At 35.5% G+C, this 16,005-nt stretch overlaps 1 protein-coding gene across 2 annotated transcripts in view; it reads left to right on the top strand.

The window, feature by feature from the left end:
- The window catches only part of LOC117405917 (stAR-related lipid transfer protein 13-like), a 153,648-nt gene that overhangs the window by 48,376 nt on the left and 89,267 nt on the right, over nucleotides 1-16,005 (top strand). For both annotated transcript variants that reach the window (XM_059030485.1, XM_059030484.1), the window contains one exon: nucleotides 9,983-10,013. In XM_059030485.1, coding sequence (XP_058886468.1) covers nucleotides 9,983-10,013 — 31 coding nt within the window. The remainder of the gene's footprint in view (nucleotides 1-9,982; nucleotides 10,014-16,005) is intronic.

Raw genomic sequence — 16,005 nt, 5'->3', positions numbered from 1 at the left:
ATTGTTGGTAATGTTGACCAGTGATAAGAACCCATCACTTTGTGTCTGTCAGTATTGCTAATCCACATGCTATTGTGTTGTAATAGCTTGCTGAATTACTGATTTTCCTATTAACCCAAGAAGGTGGTGAAAACAGAACAGTCAGTGGGCACTTACTACATCTTGAAAACTAAGAAAGATAATAAATGAGTGCCTCCTTTGTATTTCTTTTATTGCATGGCCGTGACTGGGCACCAACCTCTGAGTCAAGCACCATTTTTTTTTTTTTTTATTTATTTATTTCTTAGCAGACGCCCTTATCCAGGGCGACTTACAATTGTTACAAGGTATCACATTATACAATATTTCACATTATACAGATATCACATTATTTTTACATACAATTACCCATTTATACAGTTGGGTTTTTACTGGAGCAATCTAGGTAAAGTACCTTGCTCAAGGGTACAACAGCAGTGTCCCCCACTGGGGATTGAACCCACGACCCTCCGGACAAGAGTCCAGAGCCCTAACCACTACTCCACACTGCTGCCCATGCGTTGAACTGTTCAGTAGTGCTTTATTGAAGTTATTTCCAGAAGGCACTTTAGCCAGACACCAAATAGTTTACTGGTTGCAACTATAATGATTCTAAAATGTGAGTGCCTCCTGTATTTATTAGGTGGAACACAAAGCAGTAATCTGACAGTCTGCTGCACTAAGGTTAGTGGTGGGGTTAGTGCTTTTAGCTTTTAAGCTGATATGTCACACCTTGCATTTTAATACAGTAACGTAAACACACTAACAGTTACCTTCTTTTGGTAGAAAAAATTTGAACTTTTAAAAATAGGAATTAGAAAACTGAATGTGTAATATCTGCTTCAGCTGTCATACATTATTTGTCCCATGCAAAAATAAATCTAACAAATAACATGGAGATACTACATTAACTTTTGTTAAACACATTTACCTGTTTATCTGTTCAGCACATTGTAACTATTTAAATTGACATCTTGAGGTCACAAAATGCAGCAACTATCGACTTTAATTACAGTTGTTATAAAGAGTTACTAAATCATATTTCTTCTTTAATTTACACAGAGTATTGCAACATAAGATACTTGCAAGTTATTACTATTAACTGTCCTTTTGTTAACATAACTTAGTTCTGCAACAATTATTTGAATATTCAAACAAACACTGCTTGAAACGTATTCAGTGGTGAAATGTTTGTATTGGTTCATAAAACAGAATTTATAAATGACTGTATTAAAAATATATCTTTCAAAGGAAAAAACAATTCATCAATGCATTTTTAAATGACATCCTCCACTAACATTTTTACTGACAATTTTTTTTACTGACAATCTATTTTACTGACAATGTATTTTCAGTGTGCTCATCTCCACGTTTTCCTACAATACTTTTTAAATGTCATCTGTATCACTTATGAGCCTGAAGCTGTGTCATGTTATATTATTAACATCACTGCACGCAGGATCCCAGGCACATTATCATCTTGTGCATCATTACCCACATTTACATTTTGCTTTATAAGGATAGTTTCATTGTCAATGTCACCTACTGGCAACGTCTTTTAACTTACGTCACTGAGATTAAAATATAGAAGAGTGTGGTGTGCTATGCAGTCCAGCTTCAGTAGAGCCCCAGCTGTATCCTAAAGCAATTAGTATAGTGTGTGACCCTGAGCAAGTCACTTAACCTCCTTGTGCTCCGTCCTTCGGACGAGACGTAAAACTGAAGTCATATTGTAAGTGACTCTGCAGCAGTTGTTGATGCATAATACACCCCCTAGTCTCTAAGTCGCTTTGGATAAAAGCGTCTACTAAATGACGAATGAATAATTATGCACCGACCAACCTCTTCAATCCAATACTCCCCTTAATCCAAAAGCTGGATTCTCTAAATCTCTCATAGGCAGTTATAAATAGTGACACTTTAACATAGAACAATTTGGCATCAAGGTTATGAAAACCAGCATCTCTAACAGTGCACGTGGGTCTACCAGTGCACCCCACCTTTAATACCTTTATCTATTACAGGACCTTCACACAAAGCTGACATTAAAATTGCTTTGTCAAGTAAAGGTTTGCTCTGTTATTGTTCACAAAATGCTGCAGTGCCTGCTGCATTAAAGCATGTGGTGCTGTGCTTTAGTTTACCTGAAAAGACCTGGCATCTGTTAAAAAAAAAACCTTCATAGTTGGCTATGAAGGTCATGGGCTGCCGTTAAAAGCATTAATATGTTTTCTGCATTGCGGCAGTGGCAAAAACAGCTGGTCATGTGATGTAAAGCGTGCTCTCCATCTGGAGTGGGCAGGTCCTGCGCTGATGTGGCACAATAGAGTTGTGCTCAATTTGTAAACCAGCTTATTGTCTCAAGCTTTTTTTTTTTAAACCATTGAAAACTCAAAGGCAATGCTCATGTGCTGCAGCAGTTTAGTGATGTTTTTCTTGTTATATAATCTCCTAAGTGATGTCAATTCCATATAAAAAAATGCTTAGATAAGGACAAATGTAAAGGGGGGTTCTTATATATACTAATGCTTAACTCTTAGCCTGGTCTGTCTGGGCTGAGTACTTGAAGAAATGATGTGTAAATGTGGAGGCTTTTTGTAAATATAACCTTATGCGCCCCACAAAACATATTATTTCTTACAAATTTTTGGTAACATTTTTATAATGCCCTGCAGTGTCAATACTATATCAACCATGTTTAAACTGTACAAAGTAGCTCTAAATGATAAATGGATATTCGTGCTGGGTGAATGTCTATCTGTGCTCCGACTGGCCCACAACCTCGAGTGTTGTATGAAAAAGCACAAAAATAGGATACCCTGTACTGAATTATATTTTACTGGATATATTAGTTTCAGGAGTGGCTATATTGAGTAAATCTTTTGATGAATATAATATGTACAATATTATGTTTAATATCAAATCCTTCAACTTTCCATATTCCAGTCTTTGTAACTATCACTGAAGTCTGTCTATTATCACCGAAGACTCGGTAGAGTCACTACAACATTAAAAGGAGATTAACTCCTGTGCCATATATAATTGGGTTGGCTGTCAAATCTAATCCCACAGCCATTGAGTAAAGACAACTGCTAATCCTGCGTCAGACTTTAGATACTAACTCACTCTGGTTGTAGATTTTTTTTTTTTTTCTTAGCAGATGCCCTTATCCAGGGCAATTTACAATTGTTACAAGATATCACATTATTTTTACATACAATTACATAATTTTTTTACACATTATTTTTACATACAATTACCCATTTATACAGTGGGGTTTTTACTGGAGCAATCTAGGTAAAGTACCTTGCTCAAGGATACAGCAGCAGTGTCCCCCACCTGGGATTGAACCCACAACCATCCGGTCAAGAGTCCAGAGCCCTAACCACTACTCCACACTGCTGCCCCTAGTGTGTTACAGCAGATAAAGGGCCACATACACTAGGTTAAGCCACCCCTGGATTTTATAAGATAATTATACAGCACCAAGGAATCCCCTTGGATTGCATTGGCTACCTGTTTTTAGGGGTAGCCCGATACTACTGATAATTGGTTGACGCAGTCCAGGGAGAATCTCCAGTGCTGTAAAATGCTCTAATATAATCCATTGGTGGTTTATTATGGCAGGTAAAGGTTGATTAATTTGACCCCTAAGCCAAAGATGTGGGTTGTATAAAAGATATTACGCTGTATATACAGCATATACACAGGTTATACAGGTATTGTCAATTTTTTAAACAAATGTGCTTTATATGCTCACATACTAACAGTTGGGTGAATTCAGGTTCTATTTGATCTTGTTCTTAAAATAAAACAACAAAAGCTTTGTATACATACATATACAAAGCATCTGTCAGGTTCATTTTCAGTGTTTTTGGTGAAATTGGATTGAATCATAATTAAATCAATTTAAAAAAAGATTCAATGTATTATTATTATTATTATTATTATTATTATTATTATTATTATTATTATTATTATTATTATTTAGTCAATTAGAAGATGTTTTTATCCAAAGTGACTTACAGAGACTTGGGGGTGAACCATGCATCACAACTGCTGCTGCGATGAGTCACTTAGATTAATTCATTTAAGGGAATCAGATCCTTTTTGTGCCAGAAATACCTAGCAGTGTGTAATCTCACAATGAGTGACTTTTTCCGATAATAAAATTCCAAACCATTCCAGTAAGGAGTCTAAAGAGCGGCAGCCACCACGCTGCTGTCTGCCAAGTGCACTGCTTGGATTGTCATTCATTTGGTAATGGCGGATGGAAACTCTCTTTGTTATTCCTTTCTATGTATGCAACAATATCATTTTACTGACGCTAGTGTTAAATGACAGTCGTCTGAGGAGCACACACATTTCTGAGATCTTTGGACCCTTGCATACAGACTTTTATCTACCACGTCTTTTAGCACTCTTTTAAAGGTTTAACTTCCAAAAGACATTAAAAACAGCTCTATTTTGCTCTCGGGCGTGCCGTGGTGCACTTGTAAAGCATTCACTTCACACATTTAGTGGATGGTGGTGAAAATCCCTGGTTGGGTCATGGTCACGCATCTGGCCTGGTATTTCACCACTTTATCATTATTACAAAAAGAGAAATGGCAGCTGTGGGGGGAGGGGTTACTTGATTAATAAAAACAGTAATGAATGTAGACAAATGTTTTGACAAATAGTGATTAAATGTATAGCTGTTTTTAATCTATGGACCCTCTCCACAAAACTTTACACAATGTTTAAGGAATGTTTTGTTAAAACTATTTTTTTAAACTAATTTTGATTATTTAAATCAGGTTTGCAGTTCATGAAACCCCTTCCAACTGTTTTGGACAGGGTTAATTAGGTTAATCTCATTTTTCACTGTTTAACCTAAAGGAACACTCTTCAAAAACTTGTCTTAAAACAGACCTTTTTGTGAGGTAGTTTTCTGAATGTATCCTATGATCGTGAAATGTATGCATGACTCCTTGCTTTATACTAGTTGATTCTGTAAAATGTACAGTATATGGGATGCTGTGACTGAGAAAGAATGAATCTTGATTATAAATCTCCCTCCTGACCTGTGAGGGCGCTGTGTAAAGGGAACAGAGTGCCCCGGACTGGATGGTCTGGCAATTAATTCCAGGGAAAGGTGGAAGTCGGCCATCTAGAAAGGGGGCGAAGCCACAATACACCAAGTCATCATCCCAGACAGGAAGCGATGTGGCAACCATGGATTGGAGGAAAAACGGCTGCACTCGCTAACCAAGGGGGCATGACTGACGGTATAAAAGGGGGTGTGACTAAGTGATCTGTTCCTTTGTTGTTATAGTTGAGAGAGAACCGCTGAAGGAAAATAAAAAGTAACCGCGAGTGTTTAGTGTTTGTTTGTTTTGTCGTTTCTAATTGTACTTGTTTGTTCTTATTAGACGGCTAACACGTACCGGGAGCTGTTGCTTAAGGCCAGGACCAACCCGGACAACACTTCACCACTGTGCACTAATAAATTGTATTTCACCATTTGCACGTTAGCACTCACTCTGGACTTGTGATTGTGTTTGTGTCTTTGTGTGTGTTTATACTGTGTTTATTATTTCAGGACTGTAACCCTTGGTTACAAACTATGCAATACACATTGTATTGCCTGGGATTATTATTTACGGTCGTAATGACCTCGATTAAAAACAGAACCAATAAAGAATTGTTTACGCATTGCATCACTTCTACACCTGCGCACTGCAAACCACTTTTCCACAGATGCTAAACAAATATTAGTTTGTCATGCATTTACGCATTATATTCATGTATTGAAATTAACAAAATATGGCAAAGCATACTGTAATTACGACATTTCCTAGTTGACTATAGCAATGTGGTTTTTGAGTTTTGCAAATACGTTGTTCAAGTTATACAGTTTGTATATAAATAAACTACAAAGGCTACTGTTCTCTTGTGGGACCTGGCTACGAAAGAGTTCAAGGATACCTATAATCTTTTTTGGGGGTGGAGTGCTGGGAAAATGAAAAAAACCGGAGGTGTAAATATCCCTTTGGGGTCTAAAATTGCAGGACGCATCTGGAAAAAAAAATCTAAAAAGTCAACCCCCACTTCCCAAGAGGGCTATCCACCGGCTGAAGTTGTGAATTAAATCTTTGTGGGTATAGCAACGAGAACTTAAGCTTTGGATTTTAATTCTAAAATTGTTTGTTTTTGTCAGTATGATTTACAGTTATAATTAGGGCCCTACCTAAATTGCGATAAAAATAAAAACAAATTGTGGCTCAGTTGTGGACAAAGGAAGGAAAATTGCTGAAAAGCAATTATAGCACTTTAATAATTGCGGTAATTTACAAAATCCAAGGCTATGCATATTTTTTATTAAAACATAAAGAAAAGCAATGAGCTGAAATGATAAAAACACTGTAGTATTATTTTATATGCAAATAATGTATTTGCAGAACCAGAAATGTTTTACTGTAACTATGCATTCATACAAAAAAAAGTCTATAGTCTCACCAGCACATTTTAAAGGAATTATAGTAGTAACAAAAATTCTGGACAAAATCGAGTCCAGTTATCTTTAGACCTTTGCATTTTAGAAGCATTGGAGGTCAGTGCAGAACACCCACTGGCAGTCTTCTCGTGCATGTCCTGTCGTTGCTTTGTGAAGACTTGTCCATACCGAGATGCTGCATGCTCAGCATCTTCAGAATAAGGCAAGATCGATAGGGATCGCTTTACTGTCTGTTAACTGGAAACCGCTGTAGAACTACAGGTGATCTACACTTCATGGATACAAGCAGAACATAACTCAAAAGATTTGATTGTTGTCATCAATGGTTTTGCTTTCTGAGCAATCAAAGCAATGTCAAGTGGCAAGTACGTGTCCCTTAAAAGTGAGATTGAAGTGCCCTGTAGTGCATCAGGTGAAATCCTCATTTCACTTTCAATGAACTCGCTGTATACATGAACATGCTCAGCGTGGCATAGAACTGCTTGAAACCACAAATTCCATCGCGTCACCACTGGTTTTAGACACAGAAGCACTTGTTCGGGACTGGTCTTTAAACGCTGTTTGCAAGCTGGGAAGTGTTTTAATTTTATTTTTCATTGCAGCAACGAATTTGTCGACTTTAGAAAAGTGTTACACCACTGATTGCTAGCCAGACTTACAATGTGTGCATTGCATGTTCTATGCACCGAATTAGGACGTAGACCTTGTAGTGCTGCATTATATGCCAGAGTACAGTATGTGTCATTGTCTGTCACAATCCCAGGCACCTTGTTAAACTCAATAGCAGCGTGAGATCTGACGTGTACCTTACTACTCTAGTTAAGGTAGGAAGTCGGGGAGAATAATCAGGCTACGTTGCAAATTCCAGCAGCTGATTGTGCGTGCCATGAAGTAAAGATCTGAGATTTTGTAACATGCAGAGGTTCTGTGTTTTGCAATGCTTCCCCGGTACACTGCTAGATATTGCAGTAGAAGCCTAATATTGCGGGATCCGCAATTTCCACAATATCACAAATTATGTAGAACCCTAGTTATAACCAATTAAAATATATTTCCGCATTTTTATCTAAAACAATACGATTTAATAAAATATCTGTTTCAATGAGAAAAAAATCTAGGTACAATTTCCGGAATCCACCATCAGTCATGGCTGAGAAACATTCCTAATAGTATAGGCCATTTTCAAACCTTTTTACAGAAAATAGGATAAAAAATATGATGTTATGAATTATTATATTCATTCAATCATTTTAGCTCATGCTTTATTTATGTTTCAAACATTTGGTATTCATTAAACTTTTCTGTGTTTATCCCCATAATCTAAACAGATCTCGCTAAAGGGACATTACAGTATCTGTTCATGAGTATGATATTGTAACAATAAGAGGAGGATGAAGATGCTGTTAAAAATAGAATGTCTATAATTTAACAGGACAGACATAATAAAGTATAAGTTAATATTTAATGAATAGGGCAGTATAATTGGAAGATTATTTCATCTTGAGTCATGGTGATTGCTAATTATTAGGGCTGTGCCGTGTAACGACTTCAATCCGGTATTCATGACGAATATGGCAAGTTCAAAGATAATTACTCATACTCATTTGTTAGAATATTTCTGGTGGTAAAAAAAATACACAAAGGTAATTTAAAGTGATCACACTTTGTATTTTTACATTATGTGAAAATACAGTATACAGTACAGTAGTAAAATAAATACCTAGCGCACTTTATTTTTATTTTAGCCTATAGGCTACCGGTAACACAAAATAAATCATGCTTCTGCATTGTGTACAAATATTATTTTAAATTGAAACTAGATTACTTTAATACATTGAAACTAAATTATTTTAAATTGAAGCTAAATGATTTTAAATTGAAACAATCATGCAATTCACAGTGACCTAGCGTCACTCTTAATTGGATATTATTGGGGAACATACGTTGTGTCAGGCATGTACAGCATAACATACATGGGACTGCGGTATGTCATCTTGTCAAAACACTCCTATTAATTATCAGCTTCCCAAAGGTAGTTCTTTGTACGTGGGTAAATTGACAGACAAATCAAAACTCCTAATCAATAGTTTTAAGAGCAATGCATTTAACGCAATAAAATAGTTTATGGAGCATTAAACCGTAGCTATTACAGTCCTACTAGCTCTGAAATAATTAAAGTGAATGCTCTGTATTACTGTGGCAGTGAAACTCCAAACAAACAATGAAGCAAGGACAAAGGAAAATGCAAATTTGCTTAGAGGAATACAATAATTGTAACTGTTTAAAGCCACACGGAAACAAATCAGTTGCCGGAAATGTTTATTATTGTTCTGAGAAGGTATAATGGATTTGTTTACTCTCTGACACACATTTATTTTCCAAAACGGAGCCCAATATTTCTTTTAGTCTTGTGTTATAAATAGTGAAGCTATACCTAATAAAATTATTTAAACAAAAACATATTCATGAAACCATCCATTAGGTTTCAGTGCAACAGAAATCTATTAAGCAAAACAATAAATCTATCTCTATGCCACAAAGGAAACTGAACATTGACAGATGATCTGTGGCCTGTGGTCAACAAAACAGTACAGCATTTTTGCTTATGCATTAAATAAAAAAATCTTGCTAGATTGAATTACATATGAATTATGTTTCACCTCTACCCTTAGTCTGTGTTTGTAATACTACATTGTAATAGCAAATTATTTTGTATCCACTCTGTACCTTTTACACCAGCATATTTCCACCTGTAGATATAAAAGCTCAGTATAATCTGTACCTGTTGACAGAACGGACCGATGTGCACTGCAGTATATACTGTACATTATGACTCACACTGTAACTAAAATGAATATTAAATATATAGTATCACATCCACCTGGTTTCCATCAGTAATGTATTAAGAAAATGATTTAAAAATATGCAATCTGTACCACCTAATTCATAACCCTCTCCCAAATTTCAACACAGTTTTTTTTCAGGTGTATCACATTGTTGATATTCTGGAAGCCCGTTTTGCCAGTAATGCAATTTCTGGCCACAGAGATAACCTGAGTGGATCTGTGGAAACATTCAGCATGTAAGACAGAATGCAAAAAAGGGAAAATTAATTCAAAATGACTAATATATAAATGCACTATCATAAATATGCAGTGTTGGCTATTTATAATGCTGTAATCAGGAGCCTTCGCACTGAGCTTATGCAGTATGAAATACAGTCACTTATTTTGCAGATAAAGGGTATAAAATTGCACATGGTGATATAACAATATGAATTGTTATTTCTGTTTTCATTGCTTACAATGTATAGTGACAGTCTTCAAAGATTACATATATCTGAAACAGGGATCATTCATACCCATTGTATTGTTTTACCCAGTTTACCAAATTAATAAATACAAAAAACAGTGTTTTAAAGGATCATTTTTGTTTTTCACAAACTGTGCCCTTATTTGATTGCAGATGTCTTCGAAGATGAGCAAAGAAGAAGCCGGTAAGTAAAATCCTTGTTTTTTTTCTCAATACAATTACATTCCAGCTGCTTGAGCTTTTAATTTGTATATATTCATGTGTTTGTTTTAAGCAATAATCCTTTATGGAGTTTATGGTACCGCTTGTGGCTTTTCCCATTGGAAGATTCTTCCGGATAAGCACAGGGAGGCATTCAGTCGGAAAAGAGGCCTGTTTCCTCCAGCATTCAAAGTTAATTGACAGTTTTAGTTAAATACCAAGGCTCCCTTCTAAGATAAGGGAGAGCTGCTACTCCCACCTGTACTCTGCTCTGTTTAATAGTTCTTGATATGTTAAGTTAGCAACAACAAGGGTTAGCAAAATGATGTCATTTATTTTAATTACTGTGTCCTAGGAAATAAGTTGTTGGGGAAATAAGTTGATCAAGCTCTAGAATTTGCATTGTTTCTAATGTCTACGAGCTTAAGCTGGGAAATAAGTGGATCGAGCCCAGGAAATAAGTGGATTGAGCCCAGGAAATAAGTAGATCGAGCCCAGGAAATAAGTTGATTGGATATATTAACAAACAATAAATAATTTTAAATGAATTTTGTAAGTATAATTTATATAAATGAGTAGATCGGATGTCTTCGATAGTATGACGCTAGATAAGAGAATGTGAATATCGCTGTAGAGCAGATATATTAGCCTAACCAAAAAAAAAAATAATAATAATAATTTTGTAAGTAGAATTTATATTAATAAGTAGTTTGGATATATTCTACAGTATGACGCTAGATACTTTGTATAATTAGAACAAAAAACGACCAGGAGAGTTATCATCATGCATGCATTTCAATTACAAGTTTGGGAAGAAACAATACCTGAATTAGATAAAAACTAAAGAATTAACGTCTTTGCTAAACCGTGGTAAATACCTGTAGTTCAACACCAACCAAGTATATGTAGGCTACTGTATATCAGCATGATTTTAAAAATGGTAAATTCCTGTAGTGCACAACCATGTAAGACATATAACGAGAAAGAGATACAGTATATTTAACTAAAGTGGTTTATCACAATTTAAAATCATGTATATACACACATTTATACTGTATGATCTCTCTTCCTCACAAATCGTATCCCTTAGTAATACTATATATTACTGCAGGGAATACAATTGTCACGTTTACAAAGAATATGGCATTTATGTTAATGTATTGTGTGCAAACAACACGAGAGATTTTTTTTTTTAAACCTGAGTGCACGACACAATTCCTTTCTAAAAAAAAAACCTTCGACTGGCTATTTGTGATTAATTTTATTCACCCTATCCTTATTTAAAAACCACAACCCTAAACCTAGAACCTTTTTTAAATAAACGTAATTGTATGTGTAACAATAAATGTTAATGCTTAAGACATGCAGACAAAACAATTTACTGTATATACTATTTTTTTTAGTGGTACTAGGTCTACGTTTTGCCACGTCTAAACTGTAGTAAAGTTACAGCTATACTAATATTAAAATGTAAAACTACAACCTTACTAATATTATGGCTGCAGCATGTCATTAGATTATATTACTGAAACATTTTAATTTTGATTAAAGATTGACAACACTTCGACATGTAAAATCATTTAATATATAAATAAATCTCCACGATCACACATATACTACATCTGATTGACAACGACGTTATAGAAACATAGAAAGACAGTGGTTTAAAACAGTTTACCATATAAAGAGTCGTCAATCACACATTTTAAAGTTCATACGAAAAGACAGTGGCATAAACACGCACCAACATACACAGTCTTGCAAATAAAACAGTCAGATAAAAAATAAAAAGCCATGCAGTGAACCTCCCCTTTAATCAAACTGTTGCCCTGCCTTACTTTTGCCTACTTTTGCATTACTGCGCTTGCACGATCAACTTATTTCCCGGTCAACTTATTTCCTACGACAACTATGTCAAACTTCGGGTAAAAATACATTTGTTAGTGTTGCATTTCTCTGCTCTTTCCGGTATACACATTTATTTTTTTTAGCCATAAGTACCAGAGGTCACGTTAACGCCAAATTTTGCATCTTAGACGCAAAATAAATCCATTGGACAGAAAAAATATTTTGTCTTGCGTTCACTGGATGCACAGAATCGAAAGGGACGCAGACATCCGTATTCATATTCGCGGTAATCTATTACACTGCAGCAATGACCGTAAAAAACTTGTTTTTTAAAAAAAAAAAACTATTCTGCAATATAACAGCATTGATTAAGGTACACTCCAGTCCTGTAGGTGGCAGCAATAAGTAGGGCTTGAAGTTTTTAGGTTTTATTTTTAATCAGGTGACACATTTAGCTGATTCTGTTTCATAATTAAACTCAGAAAAAGCTGTTAATTGCAAAACAATCTTTGCTTTTACCTTCATATCTTGCCTAATTCTGGTCCCTTTAATTTTATTTTAAACAGAGCTGACAAATTACGTGAATTGCTCATCCCCGATCCTACTTTTAACTCGCATTTCACTTTTGCAGTCGCCTAATTTAACGTTGTGCTTTTGTTGTTTTCCGCACTAGTTTAACAGGGAAGCCCTTACAGATTTTTTTAAGCATACATTTTTTTTTGTTGTTTTTTTTTTTTTTTTTGCTAAGCAGTCAGCATCTTCAGGAGATTCTCATGAAGAAGATTGCTCATCTGCATCTCAGCCATCTACTTCTGACTGCACAAGTACTACAGTGACCGAAGCAGTTGCAAGCAGTAGTAATGCACACAAACGCAAACTTATAATTTTGAATGGGAGATAAAGTATCCATGGCTTGTTTATCGAGACAGCAAGATGTACTGTGTGTGAAAGAGCTGCTGGGCAAAAAAAAACAAGCAAAAAAAAAAATATATACTCACGGATGTAGTTTTTCAGGAATCTTCATTTAAAAGACACGGTGATGCTGTTGGAATTCAGAAATATATTAAAACACACGTAGATGAAGGCAACAAACAGTGCTTAGAATCCCGTCTCCTTGTCATGCGAACGTCTACTCTTAGTATATATAACAAAGAAAAAATATATTTTTTTAAACTACTACATGCCATAGAGTTTAAACGTTCATAAAAATGTACCAAAATGCACATCCCTGGAGTTTCTTAATCTTTGTGTTAATGTATATTTGATGGATGGGATGCATAATTTTGGGCATGTGCATTTCAGGAACGCATGAACAGAAAAGCTAACGCGACCTCTGTAATACATTTGTGTCCCGTTACACCACATCCCTCATATTTAGATGGTTTGTGATAATTCAGTGTCTGTCCAAGTTATAGCCTATTTTACAATACAAAAAAAAGAAGAATTCAGCCATTTGAATGGCTGGGAACGCCAGACCGCAGACCACTGGACAATAATGTTAATTGTATATTATGCCTGAGGTATATACTCAGACTCGCTACTAAACACAAAACCATCAGTTTAAAGAGCCATTGGAGGTTACATGAATTTTTTGGTGTGCTGACACAAGAAACCTTTCTCTCCTACAGAATCATTGGAGGCCTCTGGGCTTGTTTGTTTACATTGGACAACACAAATCAAGATCATACTGTATGGGAATTGGGAGATCGTTTGGTCTTACTAATCAGTCAGCATTACTGGTAGGACTGAGGGGTCCGATTTAGTCAACAGAGATTTGACGTTTTTGAAAAGTTAGAATTTCCATGAATGCTAATAAATGATTATGTGGAATATCTTTAAAATATTAAAGGTTACCACATGCTTCAACTTCAAATCCTTAGTAGTTCAGCCATAACTATGAAAAACATTGAACGGTAGAACATGTAATAATCCTAAAAGAAGTATAGGTCTTTCTCAGTGTCTTCGAAACATTAATTTCCATGTAACTTCAAAGCTTAGTAAATTAATGCTACAAGGCTAAAACAAGAAAGTGCTGATGATACAGTACGACCTGGATAGAGTTAAAAAAAAATTGTGGCTGTCTTGACACATTTCAAGCATTAAGGAGAAAGCCAGAATATCAGAACAGTACTTTAAGTCTGCAGGATCTCCTCAATAACTGACCTCCCGTTGTTGTGTAAATTGCCTTTCCCCTACAACATCCACCTCTTTTCAAATGAGACCTACTTTCAGTGTAGGCAGCTAAATAACCCTGAAGCAAATACTGGTACAGCTTACCCTCTAATTCAAGACACTTGAGTGTTCCTGTGTTTTAATAAGAGTCCCCAGTTTTCAGTCGAAGCCTGGTAAAACATCACTAAAAAGATCTGTACGGTTCTATTACATATCGTAAAGACTGCAAAAGCGCATCTCTCTAGAAATTGTAATGTGTGGAGGGCAGGCAAGATGTTATACACGAATGACAATTTTACATCTGCTAAGAAATAAATAAAAGTTTGCTCTAAGCAAATCATTATTTCTTACTAATTATTTCAGATTCATGCATTAACTGTAAAGTTACTGGGAGTAACCACATGTATTATATTTCTGTCAAAACAGAAAAGTTCAAAATAATCCAGGGACCTATGTAGCTTCTGGATGTGCAAAATGGGCAATTCCTCAGTGCTGTCAAATGCTCTAAAATCCAGCTGTGGCTTTTTCCTATATGTTGATAAAAACAACTACAACAAAACAGTTCGCAGTTAAGAGGTTAAAAGGAAAGTGTTTTCTAGAGTACTTTTTCCTCCTCTCTTCCCCTTTTCTAATGGACACATTGAAAGCATTACCTTGGTCTGTCGTAAAGAGTGATGTTAGTGCTGGGACTTCACAGTTCATCTCTAATTGGACTTCAGAATCCTTTCCCATTTGAAGTGTTTTTCATCAAAGCATTTTTAGTGCCTACCTTTTTTATTGAGGTTGTACTAATTAATGGCCTGTCTAAACACTTTAATTACCTATGAGAAGAATAATTAAATTAATAAAGCCATGATATAAAATGCATGTACATTTAGATATCACTGATTTGTCCAGCAGGATACAGTTATATGCCGGTATTTTTTAAAAAAAATTAAAATATATGAAGGCTGTGTATTTAGAAAGGCTGTTATTACTTAATCTCAACAATCCTCGGGGTTTAACAGATATTCACAGCAGTAGCTCTCTCTCTCTCTCTCTCTCTCTCTCTCTCTCTCTCTCTCTCTCTCTCTCTCTCTCTCTCTCTCTCTGTCTCTCTCTCTCTCTCTGTATATATATATATATATATATATATATATATACCTGTGTTTTATTAAAAAGAAAAGGAACATATAACCAGTGGATTAGATACAAGCTGTTAGTCCCAAGAGGTTCCCCTTGGTATGTATCACTTTTCTTCCTCAACATTGTGCTGGTTTAAAGGGCAGCAGAAACCCTATACTACTGCCAATGAACACCTTGGGGACCTTAATCTGACGCACATAGTTTAGGTTTGGGTCCTACCAGCAGGGGGAGCCCAATTAAACCCAGCAGGCAAGTAGATACACATACTGTATACAGTACTGTATACAGATCATTGAGTAGAATAATTAATACAAAACAAAAACATTATACAAACAAACAGCACTGGATTATCTGTTCTTATATACTTTAATGTTCCTAATTATAGTCCATACAAATAAGAACAATCTCATAATATACATTTGAGGCATTGTAGCCAGGCTGTGACCTTCCCTGACTTCCTTTTAATTTATACAGTTGGGTAATAGTATACAGTACCAATAGATATAGATTAACAGTTGCTAAACAGTATTATATGCCAAGCATAATCTCTTTGCCATTGACCTGCATTTGGATTCAAAATCCTGTAAAATACTGGTCCACTTTTTATATACAGAGATGTCCTGGCTTCCACTGACAGCATGACATACTTTATCAACCTGTTACCAAATGACTGTCATTTTCAACTCCTAATTAAACACCAAGAACTTAAAAAAGAACAGACCAAAGCACATTTAATGTACGGGCAGGACACATCTACTTTGTTGGAGACAATACTCTCCTACGCTAGTATAAAATCCACTTTATCCAGTCAGTAACTAATCTCCTCGTAC

Source organism: Acipenser ruthenus, chromosome 9 (assembly GCF_902713425.1).
Source record: "Acipenser ruthenus chromosome 9, fAciRut3.2 maternal haplotype, whole genome shotgun sequence".
NCBI lineage: Eukaryota > Metazoa > Chordata > Actinopteri > Acipenseriformes > Acipenseridae > Acipenser > Acipenser ruthenus.
The sequence above is the reverse complement of the archived record's forward strand: the minus strand, read 5'-3'. Positions and strand labels throughout refer to the sequence as shown.